Below are 16,413 nucleotides of genomic sequence, written 5' to 3' on the forward strand. Positions count from 1 at the left end.
GATTTGACAATGAGTGAGCTCAGCGCTGATTTTATAAATATCATTTTCTGTAAATATCCATTCCATGTAAGGCACCTGTTTCAGAATGACAACCACCTTGCTGAGAACAGCAAGTTTCAGGGTTATGTTTTATTCCCATCTCTAATTACAGCTGAGGTGGGATTTCTTTCTTTCTTTCTTTCTTTCTATAGCCCCAAGGAAAGTGTGGAAACCAGGACACTGACCTTAAAAATTCTGTAAGGTTTTTTTTGCAATGAAAGAAATAAAGCTCATGCAAAAATTATGGTCTTAAAAAGTCAGCACAGGACTTCCCTGGTGGCACAGTGGTTAAGAATCCACCTGCCAATGCAGGGGACACAGGTTCAAGCCCTGGTTCGGGAAGATCCCACATGCCGCGGAGCAACTAAGCCCGTGCGCCAGAACTACTGAGCCTGCACTCTAGAGCCGGCGAGCCACAGCTACTGAGCCCGTGTGCAACAACTACTGAAGCCCACGCACCTAGAGCCTGTGCTCTGCAACAAGAGAAGCCACTGAAATGAGAAGCCCGTGCACCGCAATGAAGAGTAGCCCCTGCTCACCGCAACTACAGAAAGCCCGCGCACAGCAACGAAGACCCAACACAGCCAAAAATAAGTAAATAAAAATTTAAAATTTCATTAAACATTTTAAATTTGAGGTATAGTTGCTGTACAATATCATGTAAGTTTCAGGTGTACAACATAGTGATTCATATCATTAAACATTTTTAAAGTGTGCAGTTCAGTGATTTTTCATATATTCACAAAGTTGTGTGACCATTATCACTATCTAATTCCAGAACATTTTCATCAGCCCCCCAAACAAACCCCATACTCATTAGCAGTCACTCCCCATTCCCCCCCTCCCTCCAGCCCCTGACAGCCATTAATCTACTTTCTGTCTCCATAGATTGACTATTCTGGACATTTCATGTCAATGGAATTGTATATTTTATGATCTTTTGTGACTGGCTTCTTTCACTCAGCATAATGGTTTTTTTTTTCATTTTTAATGAAGCTTTTAAATTACTTTTAAAAATTTTTAATGAAATATAGTTGATTTACAATGTTGTGTTAGTTTCAGGTGTACAACAAAGTGATTCAGTTATACATACATATACATACATCTTTTTTCCATTCTCTTCTGTTATAGTTATTACAAGATATTGAGTAGAGTTCCCTGTGCTATACAGTAGGTCCTAGTTGGTCAATATACATACTACTATATGTGTTTTATCTATAGTAGTGTGTATATTTTAATTCCAAACTCCTAATTTATCCTTCCCTTCCCCCTTCCCTTTCGGTAACCATAAATTTGTTTTCTATGTCTGTGAGTCTGTTTCTGTTTTGTAAATAAGTTCATTTGTATCATTTTTTTTTTAGATTCCACATATAAGTGATATCATATGGTATTGATATTTGTCTTTCTCTGTCTGACTTACTTCACTTAGTATGATCATTTCTAGGTCCATCCATGTTGCTGCAAATGGCATTATTTCATTCTTTTTTATGGCTGAGTAATATTCCAGCATAACGTTTACAAGGTCTGTCTATGTTATAAAAATGAATCAGTACTTCATTCCATTTTATGGCCAAATAACATTCCATTGTATGGATAGACCATGTTTTTGTTTGTCCAATCATCAGTTGAAGGACACTTAGGTTTTCACTTTTGGGCTACTGTGAATAATACTGCTATGAACATTCACATACAAGTTTTTATGTAGACGTATGTTTCCATTTTTGTTGGGTATATTCCTATACATGGAATTTCTGGGTCATATATAATTACATGTTTAACATTTTGAGGACCTGCCAAACTGTTCTCCAAAGCAGATACACCATTTTACATTCCCATCAACAGTATATGAGGGTTCCAATTTCTCCACATCCTCACTGATACTTGTTATTGTCTTTTTAAAAAATTATTTTATTTTATTTTATTTTTATTTTTGCCTCATTGGGTCTTCGTTACTTCATGTGGGCTTTCTCTAGTTGTGGGGAGCAGGGGCTTCTCTTTGTTGTGGTGCGCGGGCTTCTCATTGTGGTGACTTCTCTTGTTGCGGAGCACAGGCTCTAGGCACGCGGGCTTCAGTAGTTGTGGCTTGCGGGCTCTAGAGCGCAGGCTCAGTAGTTGTGGCGCACAGGCTTATTTGCTCCGCGGCATGTGGCATCTTCCCAGGCCAGGGCTTGAACCTGTGTCCCCTGCATTGGCAGGCGGATTCTTAACCACTGCACCACCAGGGAAGCCCCCAACTTCATTCTTTTGTATGTGCTATTCAGTGGTTCCAGCACCATTTTTTTTTTAAATTTTTTTATTTATTATTTATTTATTATTTTTATTTTTGGCTGTGTTGGGTCTTCGTTTCTGTGTGAGGGCTTTCTCCAGTTGCGGTGAGTGGGGGCCACTCTTCATCGCGGTGCGCGGGCCTCTCACTATCGCGGCCTCTCTTGTTGCGGAGCAGAGGCTCCAGACGCTCAGGCTCAGTAGTTGTGGCTCACGGGCCCAGTTGCTCCGCGGCATGTGGGATCTTCCCAGACCAGGGCTCGAACCCGTGTCCCCTGCATTGGCAGGCAGATTCTCAACCACTGCGCCACCAGGGAAGCCCCCAGCACCATTTGATAAAGGACTACTCTTTCCCCATGAAATTATCTTGGCACCTTTGCAAAAATCAATTGACCATAAATGTATGTGCTTATCTCTGGACTCTCAAAAGTGTTCCATTGGTCTATGTGTCCACTGTTATGCAAGTATCACCTTCCTTGACTCTTCTCTCACCCTCACCCCACAACCACCCATTCAACAACTGTAAATTACCTGCCCCCCTGGGACCAGTGCCGTGCTTGGACCTGAGCATACGATGGTGAGTGAGATGGACACCCTCCCTGTCCTCGTGGACCTGACATTCTTCTGAGAGTGGATAGACAACATAGTTGTAAAGAGATGCAGGAGAAAGGTGATCTCAGATAGCTATGACTGCTAAGGGAAACAAAAGGCTATGTGGTAGAGAGTGACCAGGGGAGGTCCCAGAGGGGGCTGCTTTATATTGGGATGTTGGGGAATCCTCTCTGAGGGGCAACCTGTGAGGTCTGAATGAGAGGTCAGCCATGCAGAATTTGGGGTAAGTTGTGCAGCCAGAGGGGCAGAATTTGCCTGGAGATGAAACTAATACAAAAAGGAGGGCAAGGACTTCCCTGGTAGCACAGTGGTTAAGAATCCGCCTGCTAATGCAGGGGACACTGGTTCGAGCCCTGGTCCCAGAAGATCCCACATGCCGTGGAGCAACTAAGCCCGAGAACCGCAACTACTGAGCCTGTGCTCTAGAGCTCACGAGCCACAACTACTGAAGCCTGCGTGCCTAGAGCCCGTGCTCCGCAACAAAGACAAGCCACTGCGATAAGAAGGCCGTGCACCACAACGAAGAGTAGCCCCCGCTCTCCGCAACTAGAGAAAGCCTGCGCGCAGCAACAAAGACCCAACGCAGCCAAAAATAAATAAATTTATTTTTAAAAAAAAAAGGAAAAAAAGGAGAGCAAAGTAGAAACATGAAGAAAGATAGAGGCCAAGCCCTGATGAAAACATGCCTGATGCCTGAATTCCCCTAAGTTTGGGCCTTCCCATTATTGAGTCATTGCTTTCTCTCCACTGTGTAGGCCTATTTGAAGTGTAATCCCCTAGCCCTCCTAGACTGTAATCCCCATGAGGGCAGGGAGCATATTTGTCTAGTTCAAATTTGCACCCAGGCAGCTTTTACATATAACATTGTTATTACCCAAGTTGAAGAATCCAGAGATTTCACAAAAAGATTCTGATTTTTTTCCTTTTCTTAGACAATTGGAAGGCTTGGTATGGTCATGCTAGGATTCTTGCCTGGCAACTGGGGTGGGTCTGAGAACCAGAGGCCCCCTTTAGACGGCAGTTCAGAAGAAGAAACTGACACCCAGAAGAGGATGACCTTCAGAAGAAATTTTTTACAGGCTGTGTGCTTGGCTCATTTACGTTACATGCCTGCCCCCTACAGGCAAGTGGGTTTGTGACCCCCCCTTGGACACATAATAGGCCCACTGTCAGGAATGAATGAATGAATGAGTAAATGAATGAATGAATTTATACACTCCCCCAGTTCTTGACATAGTAGCTAGCATATAATAAGTGCCAAATATTTTGATTTGATTTCTCTTCTAAAGAAACATGAGTTGAATTAGATTGCTTTCTTTATTGTACGCATCCTGATTTAAACAAATATTCACACACCGCATTTATTTCTGGTGTACACTGTATTTTTGTGCCTTAGCTGGGCACATGGACCTCAGGCTGCTCAAAATTAGGGTTCGCCTCAAAACCAACCCTTTACACTTTCAGTCCAGCAGAGGGCAACAGCAACTTGGAATAGGAGAAACACAGTTAAGGCACCCCCCCCCCGCCCCGCCCCCAGGATCCCTGAACCATAGAATCAAATCCAGGATGGAAGTCACCTTGTTGTTGTTATTTAATATTCTTACTAGGTAATGTATTCATGGGTTTAAAAATAGAATAGAAGAGAAGAGAAGAAAATAGAAGTAAAATGGTGTATGATGAAATCGCCTTCCCTCCCCTTTTCCCCTTGTGTCTGGCTTCCTACCTCACTTCCACCTCAGGTACAACTGTTATTTTTCTCTTGTATGCTCTTCCAGAGGTGTTTATGCACATGTAAACAGATACAAATATCTCTGTAAACCCTCCCCACACTTTACCCAAAGGTAGCAACACAAAAAGGTGTTTTGGACATACTGTTCTATAGCTTGTTTTGTTCGATCATGAAGTAGACTGTAGAACTACCCGTAGCAGTACATAGAGAGAAGGCCGCCTACTCTCTCTGTTTTTCCAGCTGCAGACTTCTCCGTGGCACACCTTTATCATCATCTATTCAGTGGGGGGCTTCTGCTGCCAGAAACAAAGCTCAGTGAATAACCTTGACTATATTTTGCACACACTTGAGTATGTCTACAACAGTGGCCATTGGCTCCAGCTGCACATGAGAATGACGAAGGGGGCTTTTAAAAATCCCACCCCCCCAAGCCATACCTCAGATCAACTACATCAGAATCCCTGAGCATGGGACCAGGGCACACAGGGAGCCCTATGTGCTGTTGACATCTGGGGAAACTGACTGGTCGAGAGCACATAGATTTCTAAATTTGCTAGATATTGACAAATGGCTTCCATGGCTGGTTCTACCAACTTGCACTCTCACCGGCTTGTATGAGAGGCCTGGGGGTTCACGGCCTCACTAACAAAGCATGCTTGTCAAACTTTGCTTTTTGCTAACCTGCTAGGTTTTTTTTTTTTAAGATATCGCAGTTTCGCTTTAATTGGCATTTTTCTTATTAGGGCTTGAGATTGAACATCTTCTCATGTGTTTAAGAGCCTTCTGTTCTGTCTGGTCATATCCTGTGCCCACTTTTCTTTTCTCTCTCTCTCTCTTTTTTTTTTTTGGCCGTGCCACATGCCTTGCGGGATCTTAGTTCCCTGACCAGGGATTGAACCCGGGCCCCACGCAGTGGAAACAGAGAGTCCTAACCACCGGACCGCCAGGGAATTCCCTCTTTTCTCTTTTTTAGGTTGGTTTCTCTACATGTCAGCAAGACAAATTCTTTGTGATTTGAGTTGCAAATACTTTCTACTGCCTTGTCTTTTGTTTTGTTTTTTCCCCTTGAAGAAGACTTTTTACATATTTGAATGTATCCATCTTTTGTTATGGCTTCTGTATTTTGAGTCATGGTTAGAAAGACCTTTCTCATTCCAGTCTTATAAAGGAAGCTTCCCATGTTCTCTTCTGGCACTTTTGTGGTTTCCTTAATTTACAGGCAAATCTTTGATCCTTTTGACATTTACCCTGATCTGTGGTGTGAGGTATGGATCCATCTTTGTTTTTCTTTCTAATGGGCGATTGTCCCATTACCTTTATCAAGAAGTAAGGTAGGAGCTGCATCAAACTGGAATTTCTTTGTTTTTGTCTTTGTATTTATAGCAACATCAGCTCCTACTTTCCTGTAAATGTGGTCTCATCCACCCCCTCCCGCCATTTACCTGTTCAATGCTTGCTTGATTGATTTTTGTTTGTTTGCCATTGAGAATTGAGAATTTTATTACTAATCGGACATTGTTCCTGACTTTTGGGGTTTCTATTTAGGATTTATTTTAGTTAATAACCAACAACGATGACCTCTTGTTGAATGTCTAATATATCTGTTTACAAGTATCGGTTCCGTTAATCATAAAGCAAACCTATGGTGTCAGTACTATTATTATTCCATTGGAGGAAAGTAATCAGAGAGTTTTTCAGGCTTGTCCAAGGGCCCACAGTTAAAAAGAGGCAGCGCTAGATGCAATGCAAGAGCCGGGTCTCTGGGGTCTGGGCTTTTTACTTGCCTTGACCCTGTAACTCGTCTTTGTGGAATGATTGCAGGAGGGAATCATTGCAGGAGGGAATGAATGAGTGAGTCAGTGAGGGCAGAAAGAAGACAGAATGAGTCAGCTCCTGCCCTCGGAGGAACCCAAAGGGGGAGATAAGATGTGAATGCAAATAACCGGAACACAAAGTAAATAGTGATCCCACCAGTATTTTGGAAGCAGTCCAGTTTCTATTCCCTCCTATTTAAAAATGCTTAATTCTTTCCAATTCTTCCCTACCTAGAAACCAGGGAGCCATACACTGGGGCAGGGGCAGTCTCCTTGGGTTTGATGCATTAAGTCACCCACCTGGAGGTCCCCTGTGGAGCCCTGCAGCCTGGTGGGGGGGGAAGGGAGGGAGGGAGATAGAGGGAGGGGGATAGAGGGGAGGTGGGTATAGGTAGGAGGGAGGGGGGTTAGGGAAGTGGGAGGAGCAAGGAGGAGGAGGGGAGGCAAGGGAGAAAATGAGAAGACAGGCTCAAGGAGGGAGGACGGAGAAGGAGAAGAGAGGGAAAGGAGAAAGAGGGCTTGGGGAGGAGGAAATGGGGGGAGGAGGAAATGGGGGGAGGAGCTGGGGGAGTGGGAGAAGGAGGAAAGGGCTGGGGGATAGAGGAGAAGAGGGGCTAGGGAGAAGAAGAGGAGGAGGAGGAAGGAGGAGGAGGGGGGAAAAAAGTCCCCTCCTCCAGCCCCCACCGCAGAGTTGCGCAACTCACTCGGGCTGGGATTGGTCGCTGCCACGTAAAGACGCCCCGCCCTCTATGCCCTACGACCAATAGCGAGAGGAGGCGGGGCGGGATGCGTCCTGGGAGACCAATGGCCGGAGGGGGGCGGGGCGGCGCGGCCTGGGTCTGGCGCGCGCTCCCGGCGCCCTCGGAGCCAGAGCAGCGCTCGGAGCTCAGAGCTCGCTTTCCCTCGCCGCTGTCGCCGCCGCTGACCGCCGGCCCGCCCTTGGCGCGTCCCCGCCCCGCTCTGCTCCGATCCCTGCAGCCGTCCCGGAGCGCGCTTACCTGTCGCTGCGAGCACAGTATCCCCGTTGCGGCACCGCGGCGATGGCCACCAAGATCGACAAAGAGGCTTGCCGGACGGCGTACAACCTGGTGCGCGACGACGGCTCGGCCGTCATCTGGTGAGGAACTTTCCTTTGCTCTCCAAGCCCCGCTCCCCGAGCTCGCAAGGGGCCTGGTGCACTGAGCGGTCTTCCAGACCGGACGGATTAAGGGTCATCCCGTGCTGTCTTCCCGCAGCCTTAACCCAGGACGGCGTGGAAAGCCAGCGCTGGCTTCTCCCTAGCCAGAGCATCTTTTAGATTGTCCTGCTGGAAGCTCGGCACTGTGCAGCTACCAATGCTGATGTGTGTGTGTGTGTGTTTTTCTCTTCTCCCAATCCAAAGGGTGACTTTTAAATATGACGGCTCCACCATCGTCCCCGGCGAGCAGGGAGCGGAATATCAGGACTTCATCCAACAGTGCACAGGTAGGGAGACGCGCCATCTGGGGGAGTTCCCCGTCTTTTGGGATATTGTCAGTGCCCGGGAGGGGCGGCCGAGGCCAAACTGGGCGGAGCCTGTGGCCACCCTGGGCGCCTCTGACACTGTAGGAACCAGATTTGAGCGTTCTAAAGCCTCACAAAGCCTTCTCCCCTCTGGGCATCCAGAGCGATCAGAGGCGACCGCCTGGCTTCCTCTCTCCCAAGGTAACCTTTCCAGGCACGGCAGCTCCTTTGCCTCCTGCGGGTCGCTAGTTTTCCACCGTCAACTGCCGCGGTTCCAAACTCCTGGTCCAGCCCTCCCCGCTTTCCCCTTCCACTGGTCAGTGAGACCCAGTAAAAACAATCCTGGTGCTTTTTGCAGGAGCTAGAAACGGTCAGCTTCACCCACCCCCCCTTCTCCCACAATCGTCCGTGTGCTGGTGATATGATTTTATTTGTAGACTACAGAACCAGATATGAAAGGGTGCCCACCGTAGGATCCCATTTATATGAAATGAAAGAAAAGGCAAAGCTAATCTGTGGTGTGAAAAGCCAGAAGAATGCTTATATTTGCGGGTAGATAGCCACTGATGGGGGGCGGGAGGGGCACCCGGAAGGCGGTGTAGGGTCGGGTGGGGTTGGAAATGTATTTTGATCTGTGAGGCGGTTAAACAGGTTTGTACATATGTAAGAAATCTTTCAAGCAGAATCCTTAGGATTTGTAAACTTTGTGCCCTTCCTGCGGTGTGTTGAACCATTAGGAGGAAAGAACGCATGCAGGTAGAACCACAATCCCCCATCCCCACCCCATAGAAGCAAAAGGCCCAGCATCATTGGTAATAGGGCCTTTTAAAGCTGAGATTGGAGAATGGGCTCTTTTCCAGGCTGTGGCCTCTAGCTTGGAAACAGATATATTCAGACACAGGCAGTGCAGCCTGGAGGTTAGGGTGGGGACTCAGTCAGCAAGGTGGGTTGGAATCCCCGCGTGGCCACCCTCTAGCTGTGTGGTTTGGGTGGGGCAAGTTACTTAACCTCTCGGGGCCTTGGTTTCCTCACCTGTAATCTTAGAGGGCTGTTGTGAGGATTGGTGAGTCAGTGCCTGTGCAAACGACATGGTCATTTGTGAAATAAATATAAAGTACTCATCGTGCCCAGGATCATGCGACGGCCCCTTTCCTTTATTCAAATGATATTTTGCATTTACTCTACTTAAAAGAATATTTATAAAGTGTCTGCTATGGGCTGGGTGGTACTGAGGTTTGTTTATTTTTTAAATCTTCTTTCAACTAGAACGTCTTCCTAAGAGCTGCCTCTAGACGTTCACTCACTGCTTCTGGAAAAGATTGTTTAAAATATCAGACGTGTGAAGTACTTTCACAACTCACACCTAATGAGGTGCATGGGGCCCCTTGTGGAGAGCTGGTGGGGCCTGGGTTCCAATCCTGGCGGAGGACCCCAGTCTCTCAACCACCTCTATCCTTCCGCCACCACGATGACTGCTTTTACGAGTGGAGTAAGTGCAGACTCCTGGCCTTCCGCCCATTTGGGAGGTTCAGCAGTATTTTTTGCCTTGCTGGCTCTGAGGCTTTCTCATAGGCCGGCTTCTTTCCTATCTGGACGGTAAGGTAGCAGTTTTCCTCCTGCAGGCCATCCATCACCCCACCCCCCATCAGACTGGGGTCTCCCCCACCCCCTGCCTCTGAAGCTATTGTTCTCTCCATCGAGTGGGAGAAGGTGACCCCCGGAAGAAAGAGCATCCTGTGAGTAGGTTCCGAACAGATGCTCCTGGCCATCGGGCGAGGCTGTGGTCAGAGAACACTTCCTCCCTCCCTGGGGCTTTGTGGTTTGCTAGTCAGACCCTTCCCCCAATGACAGGAATGGGAGTGGGGAGGTCCTGGTGGGAGAACTAAAAATGCTTTCCCTGCTGCTTGTTGATCTTATGAATGGGCTGTGGGATCTGAAGGCTCCGTCTGCTTTGGCTGGAAGTCCGCCTTCCTTCCCCAGCCATCTGTTGGACAAATGTATAGGCGAGTTATGGTTGCCGTGTCTGCTCTTGTTTGTGTTAGAAAAGCTGGTTCCATCCCACTGCCGTGTCCTCATAACCCAGTGACCAAGGATTCAGAACGCTGAGTAGTAACTTTCTATACGCAAGTCACTACACTGGATATACCTTGTCTCCGTTACTGAGCTTGCTTCCCTTCCATAGGTGAGGAAACCAAGACCCAGAGAGGTTGAGTGACTTGTCAGAGATCACACAGGAAGGTCGTGGCAGAGCTGGGACTTGAACCCGGGCAGGCTGGCTCCGAGGTCTGTGCTCTTGGCCCCTTCTTGCTGAGGAAGTGGTTTAGGGTCTCATTTCTAAGCCATGAGGCTTCTTCAGTGATACAGCAGGTTCTGGTCAGGGCTTGTGAGGTTGTTTGCAGGTTACAAAAGACACATTTGCCTATTCGTGTGATGCAGGGAGGCTTCTTGGTGGCCCTCATCCCCAGCCAGGTGTCCTGACAGGCCTGAGGCTCCCGTGCTCTGCAGATAGGCTCCCGCTCTGGTCCAGCTTTCCTATTTCCAAACCTCTCACGAGGTCACAGCGGACCTGGGAGCCTGAAAACAGCACCTGGTCTCTCCTCCATCTGCACTGTGGGGAGGGGAGGAGGGGGTGGAGGGTCCCCCCCCCCCGCCCCGCCCTGGGCTCTCTGTCCTCCCTGACAGCCCCTCCTTGGGCATCCTCTGTCTGAAACACCCTCCTTCACCCCTCCTGTGCCCTCTGGCTACTGTCTTCCTTCTCCTGTCCTTCCCCCAGGTTTTCCAGAATGGAATCTGCCCGTCCAGCCTCTCCCTGTCACCTCTCCTCAGCCCGCAGGCTGGCCTGTCCTTGTCTGCAGGAGCTGCTTCCTCAAGGTCGTGGATCTGGAAGGTCGCTGGGCCCTCGTCCTCCTGTTTCTTTCTGCCGGCAGGATTTGGAGCCCTCTGTGCCCCGCACTGGCTCTTCTGGCGCTGGACTCACCTGGCCCCCTTCCTTCTGTGCTAAGTGCTCCATCACCGCCTCTGCTCTTGCTTCTTCCCCCAAACTTCAGTCCGTGTGGGATGGTGGGAGATCTGTCAGGGGCGGTGAGAGAAGCCCAGTGCAGTTAGCTTAAGCAAAAAAAAAAAAAAAAATCAGTGTAGATTCCACGGTTGGAAAGTCCAGGCCAAGTACTAGCTGCAGGTAAGGCTGCCCACACTCAACCTCCCCTCTTCCTGCTCCTAGCTCTGTCTTCCTCCTTTATTGCCCTTCTTGGGGGCAGGAGGGCAGGTTCTCCCTCAGCAGTGATACAGATGGCCACTAACCATCCCAGCTTCCAGGCTGCGGGCAAAGCCATCCTGACGGGGATAGACAGACTCTTTGCCACCGATTTCAATGGAAGTCTCCAGACTGACAGACGCTGTTTGGCCTGGCTGGGTTCATGTGTCCATTGTGAACCAATCACCACCATTCTGGCTGGCTAGACCTGGATCAGTGCCCACCGCTGGAGTCGGGGAGGGGCAGGCCCACCCAAACCAGGAGACAGAGTCGGGGAGGGTGGTTTCCTAAGGGAAGAGTGGAGGGGGGGCATGTTGCTTCCAGAAGAGGGGCAAACCCAAAACAGGTCCATGGCCCCCCTTTATTGCAACAGTCTCTCAACCCTTGTTCTTTCTTGTCCTATATCCATTCTACCCGACCCCAACCCCTCACTGGGAGTAACTCTTCCTAAAGAACGGCTCTAAGCAAGTTTCTCCTCTGCTCATTAACCATCTATAGCTCCCATCTGCCCATTGCATTTACAGGCTGCCTGCTTGCCATTCCAGTCTGTTGGTCCCCACCCACATCTCCTGCCCAGTAGCTCCCCACACCCTTCTTTGTGCACCTGTGACCTGACCCTGTGTAATACTCCCAGCCTGCAGGCCGGTGATTTTGGAGGTTCCCTCCGGGTAGAATTCCTCTCCCCTGTATCTGTCCATCTGGGATTGAGCCGGCAAACCAGTCTAGTGCAATCCCTTCTGTATTTCAACAGCCAGAACCCTGGGGAATCAGAAAAGCTCTAGATTCACATCCCAACTCTGCCCCTTGCTGTGTGGCCTTGGGCAAGGACATCCCTTTCTCTGTGCCACGGTTTTCTGCTCTGTAAAATGTGGGTCCTGATGGTGCCTGCCTCTGATGGTGACTGGGAGGGTTAACTGAAATAATATGTCTAGAAGGAGCGTCCAGCCCCTCCCTGATGCTTTAGTTACTGTTACTTTTTATGTCATTATTTTTCTTCTCCTAGCGCTTAGGATGACAGTGTGCTTTCTGCTCTGAAGCTTTCAGTGCATGCCCCAGCTCAGCACACAGTAGGCACTCACCTCTGGGTTTGCCCATGAGAGGCGCTCAACCCCAGGCTGGCACACAGTAGGCCCCACGTAGGCATGCGTGAGACCTTTAGCCTGGGCCTGCATGCAGTAGGTGCTCAGTACATGGTAAGAGGTGGTTAGCACAGTGGTTAGAGGGCTGGGCTGCTTCAGACGTCCTGGGTTCAAATACTTGCCAGTCATGTGATCCGGAGCAGGTGAGTTCATTTTCTCCTTCTTTTGCTATAATGTGGTCATTAGGAGGATTAAGGAAGCAGGTCCACGGTGCCAAGGATACAGTAAGTGCTCCATAAACGGTAATCACGGTGACTGTCACCTTATTGGTGGATTTAATTGTTGTGGAAGTAACGTATGTGGTCTGAGAGCACCAGAGAGATGGGAGGGGGAAGAGACGATGGGGAGGGAATGGGTAGAGAGCTGTGCTGGAGGGTCTTTGGTTACCCCAACAGAGCCCCGGGGAGTGGGGAGGAGCCAGGGCTCAGCTGGCAAAGGAGAAAGGAGCTGTTTGGCAGACTGACTGGTCACGTGATCTCTCTGATCTCAGCATAAGGGCTTACAGATCACGTGTGTGTGTGTGTGTTGGGGCAATGGCTCGGGCTGTCTATGAAATCATGTCTTGTTTCTGTACCTTACAAGTAATACACGTCCTTTGCAGGATACTCAGAAAGCAAGACTAAGCAGAAAGAAGAGAATAAAAACCAGATATAGTTCAGATATAGTTGAACGCTCAGAAATTTGTTCATTCATTCGTTTGTTTCCTCTCTCCTTCCTCCAAGGTATACGAGCGGCTACTCTGTAGGGTACTGTTCTAGGCACTGAGGATAAATATAGAAGCAGAGAAAGCCCCTGTCCTCATGGAGCTGATGTTTTATTGTCATCGCCCAGCCTTTAAAGTGGCTCCAGAATGTTCTCTCATATAAATGTAGCATTGTTTAATAGGTCTTTTATTGATGGACCCCAAAATACTCTGTTGCAAGCAGTTTTATTTTAGAAAGAATCCAGCCACCTGGGAATGAATCCAGTTTTCTGTTGGTGCAGATTTTAGAGCTGATCAGTTACGAGCATCGATGTTGGAGCCAGGGTGTCTTGCCTTGACTTGTAGCCTTGCTGCGCTGTGTGACCTTGGTCAAGTCTCCCAGATTCTCTTTCCTCTTCTGTAAGATGGGGATAGTAATTGCACATGGTGTACAGGGTTGTTGTGAAGGTAAATTGACATGATACACATAAAGCTTGTAGGGCAATTCCTGGTATAGAGTGGCGTGGCGGCTCAATAAATGTGGTTACTGTTAATGTAGCACTTTGGAAGGTGGTCTCTCTGGGTGCAGATGATATTCCCATGATGCTCTGGTGAGTCTGGAGTGTTCAGCTCAAACATCACTCACAGAGAGATGTGGGGTTGCATGTTTTTGTCTGTCCAGCATCCCATCCTTTGGAGGAACTTCTCCCTGTCATTTTATAATAATCCTGCTCAGCCAATGTAGTTGCAGTGGGGCTGACTCTGCCTCTCCCCACTGGGAGGGCACATGACCCAGATCTGGCCAATCAGAGTAAGCCATTAACTGTTAACAAGTCTGTTAACTGATTGGTTCAGGGTTGGGCCCAGGTGACTCAAGTCAAACCAATCAGCTCCATCCCTTAGACTTTGGGTCCCTTTTTCTTTCTCTGGAATTAAGACCTGTAAGCACATTGAAGGCTTGGGGCTTGCAGCACCCATCAACCATTTGGAGAGGGAACCTGAGAACTCAGGTATAGAGCCAAAGATGGAGGATGGAGAACAGATGACATGGCTTAAACTCCTGGATCCAGCCATGCCTGAAGCTCTCTCCTGGCTGTTTGCTTTCATGAGCCAATTAATTTTTTTTTTTTCCTTAAGGCAGCTTGAGTGGGTTCTTTCTCATTTCCCTCTAAAAGAGTCCTGGTCATAGCACCCAGGGTAGATGGCTGGGACAGGCTAAGAGAGGAGAATACAGGTTGGGCAAGGAATTCAAAACCTCTCATGTGAGAACTGACTGAGGAAATGGGGCATATTTCACTTGGAGAGACACCTCAGGGGGACAGGAGTGTTGTCTTCAGATGTTTGAGGAGCTGCCCTGTGGAAGGTGTGGACTTCTTCAGTGTTCCTACCCTCATCCCAACCCCATGTGGTAGAGCACCAAACAGTAGAAATTTCAGGGACGGATTTTGGGTTTGCCTGAGGAAGAACTGGCCTCAAGTTAGAATGGGCTGTCACTGGAGATAGTAAGACCCCCATCATGGGAGGTATGTTAGGGGAGACTGCCCGACCCCTTGGCATAGATATTTAAGAAAGAGGCCCTTCTTGACCATGCATTCTCCTTCTCTCTCACAGCCCCCTTCTCTAGTCTGCTCTGCTCCCAAGAAGAGTGACAAAATGCATTAGCTTAGGTATAGGTAATGCCCCTCTGGGATGGGATCAGCCCTACCAGGAACTGAGTGTGGCAGTGGGATGGTTCCTAAGGAAAACAGGGGTGTCTTTATTGTTAAAGAAAAAAGCCATTCATTCTAACTCTTGTTAAAGAACAGTAAGGCAGACTTTGTTCAGGGGGCTGTTGTGGTAAGTGTAGGAACCACTACAGGGGAGAGAGATCAGGTCCAGCTCTGAATACAACAAGGAAAAGTGGGAATTTATAGTCAAGGAGCAAGGTGGGGATCCGTGGATAGAAAGTCACCAAGAGGAAGGGTCAGGGATATGGGGGGATTCTGGCTGAACTGACCTAACGGGATACTTGCTGAAGGCAGGCCAGTGATCCGACATCACCGGGGGAGGGTGGGGATGAGGAGCCCAATTAGATATCGAGGGTGATCAGATATGGAGGATGGGGGATTCTGGCTCACCTGACTTGGCAGGATCCTTGCTAAAATCAGATAAGGCAGAGATGAACACAGAAGTCCAGAAGTCGAGACCTAGTCGAAAAAGAGCTCAGAAGAGCCTGGTTAGAGTTTAGTCAAGGGGAGAATCTTTGCTGTTCCTGCAAGAGGGATGGGACGGGAAAGAGACAAATACACTTGCTGCCCATGGCCTCTGCCTGTGCAGCTGTACGACACACGTACAAGTGGCGGTCTATGTATCTTGCTCTTCTACATGTGGATTTTTTTCCCCTAGCTTCGCTCAAATTTAGAAATCGGAGTGAGAAGGGAAGAAGAGAAATTGTCTAGTGATTCTAAGGCAATGTGAGGTCAGAAGGAGGCTGTAAATCTGCGACAGAGCTTTGGACATTGTGAAGTGCTAAATAGTCTGTTCCTCAGCATTCAACAAACGTTGATTGAAACATTGTTTCTGCTGCTCCAGAAACAATGTTGGGTGATGGGTCTTAAGTGGCACCTGAAGGGCTATTGAGACATTACCTCACAGTTTTCTGCAAAATTCACTCTCCCACTGCCTTCTTGGCCCACACGTCTGTTGCTGGGAGGTCCTAAGCCGCGTTGTGTGGCTTCTTTGTGTCTTGAGACGCGTGGGCTTTGTGACAGCTCTTCTGGGTGATATTTGTGCTTGCTTGGGAGTTTATGGCCCCATCTCCCATGGAGAAGGTTGCTAGATGTTCCTTTTCCTGGTAGGTAGGGTGTCTATGGTTCAGCAAAAGTGTTCAATGAGTTGAAATGAACTGACTTTCTGCTCCTTGAAAATCTTTAGACGTTAATGCAAACCTTTTCAAAGTATTGCTTGTGGATCGTATAGATGTTATATCTACGTCCTCATCTCCCATCCTTTTTTCACCTCTTTACATCCTGGCATTCCCCCCCCATAGCCAGAGCTTGGCACCCCGTGCACAGGTCCTCGGTCACCTTCTGGTGGGCAAATGTAGTGGCCGTTTCTTTGTCTTTTTTAAATAAATTTATTTATTTTATTTATTTATTTTTGGCTGCATTGCATCTTCGTTGCTGCACGCGGGCTTCCTCTAGTTGCAGCGAGCGGGGGCTACTCTTCATTGCGGTGCGCGGGCTTCTCGTTGCGGTGGCTTCTCGTTGCAGAGCACGGGCTCTAGGTGCGCGGGCTTCAGTAGTTGTGGCACGCGGGCTCAGTCGTTGTGGCTCGCGGGCTCTAGAGCGCAGGCTCAGTAGTTGTGGCGCACAGGCTTAGTTGCTCCGCGGCATGTGGGGTCTTCCTGGACCAGGGCT

The 16,413-nt window shown here is 48.6% G+C and overlaps 1 protein-coding gene across 1 annotated transcript in view; it reads left to right on the forward strand.

Moving 5' to 3' along the window:
- Window positions 1-7,312: 7,312 nt before the first annotated feature.
- The window catches only part of COTL1 (coactosin like F-actin binding protein 1), a 43,799-nt gene continuing 34,698 nt past the window's right edge, over window positions 7,313-16,413 (forward strand). The window contains exons 1-2 of the mRNA XM_082370260.1: window positions 7,313-7,576; window positions 7,841-7,923. Coding sequence (XP_082226386.1) covers window positions 7,500-7,576; window positions 7,841-7,923 — 160 coding nt within the window. The 5' untranslated portion in view covers window positions 7,313-7,499. The remainder of the gene's footprint in view (window positions 7,577-7,840; window positions 7,924-16,413) is intronic.

Source organism: Balaenoptera borealis (assembly GCF_965194805.1).
Source record: "Balaenoptera borealis genome assembly, chromosome: 19".
Lineage (NCBI taxonomy): Eukaryota > Metazoa > Chordata > Mammalia > Artiodactyla > Balaenopteridae > Balaenoptera > Balaenoptera borealis.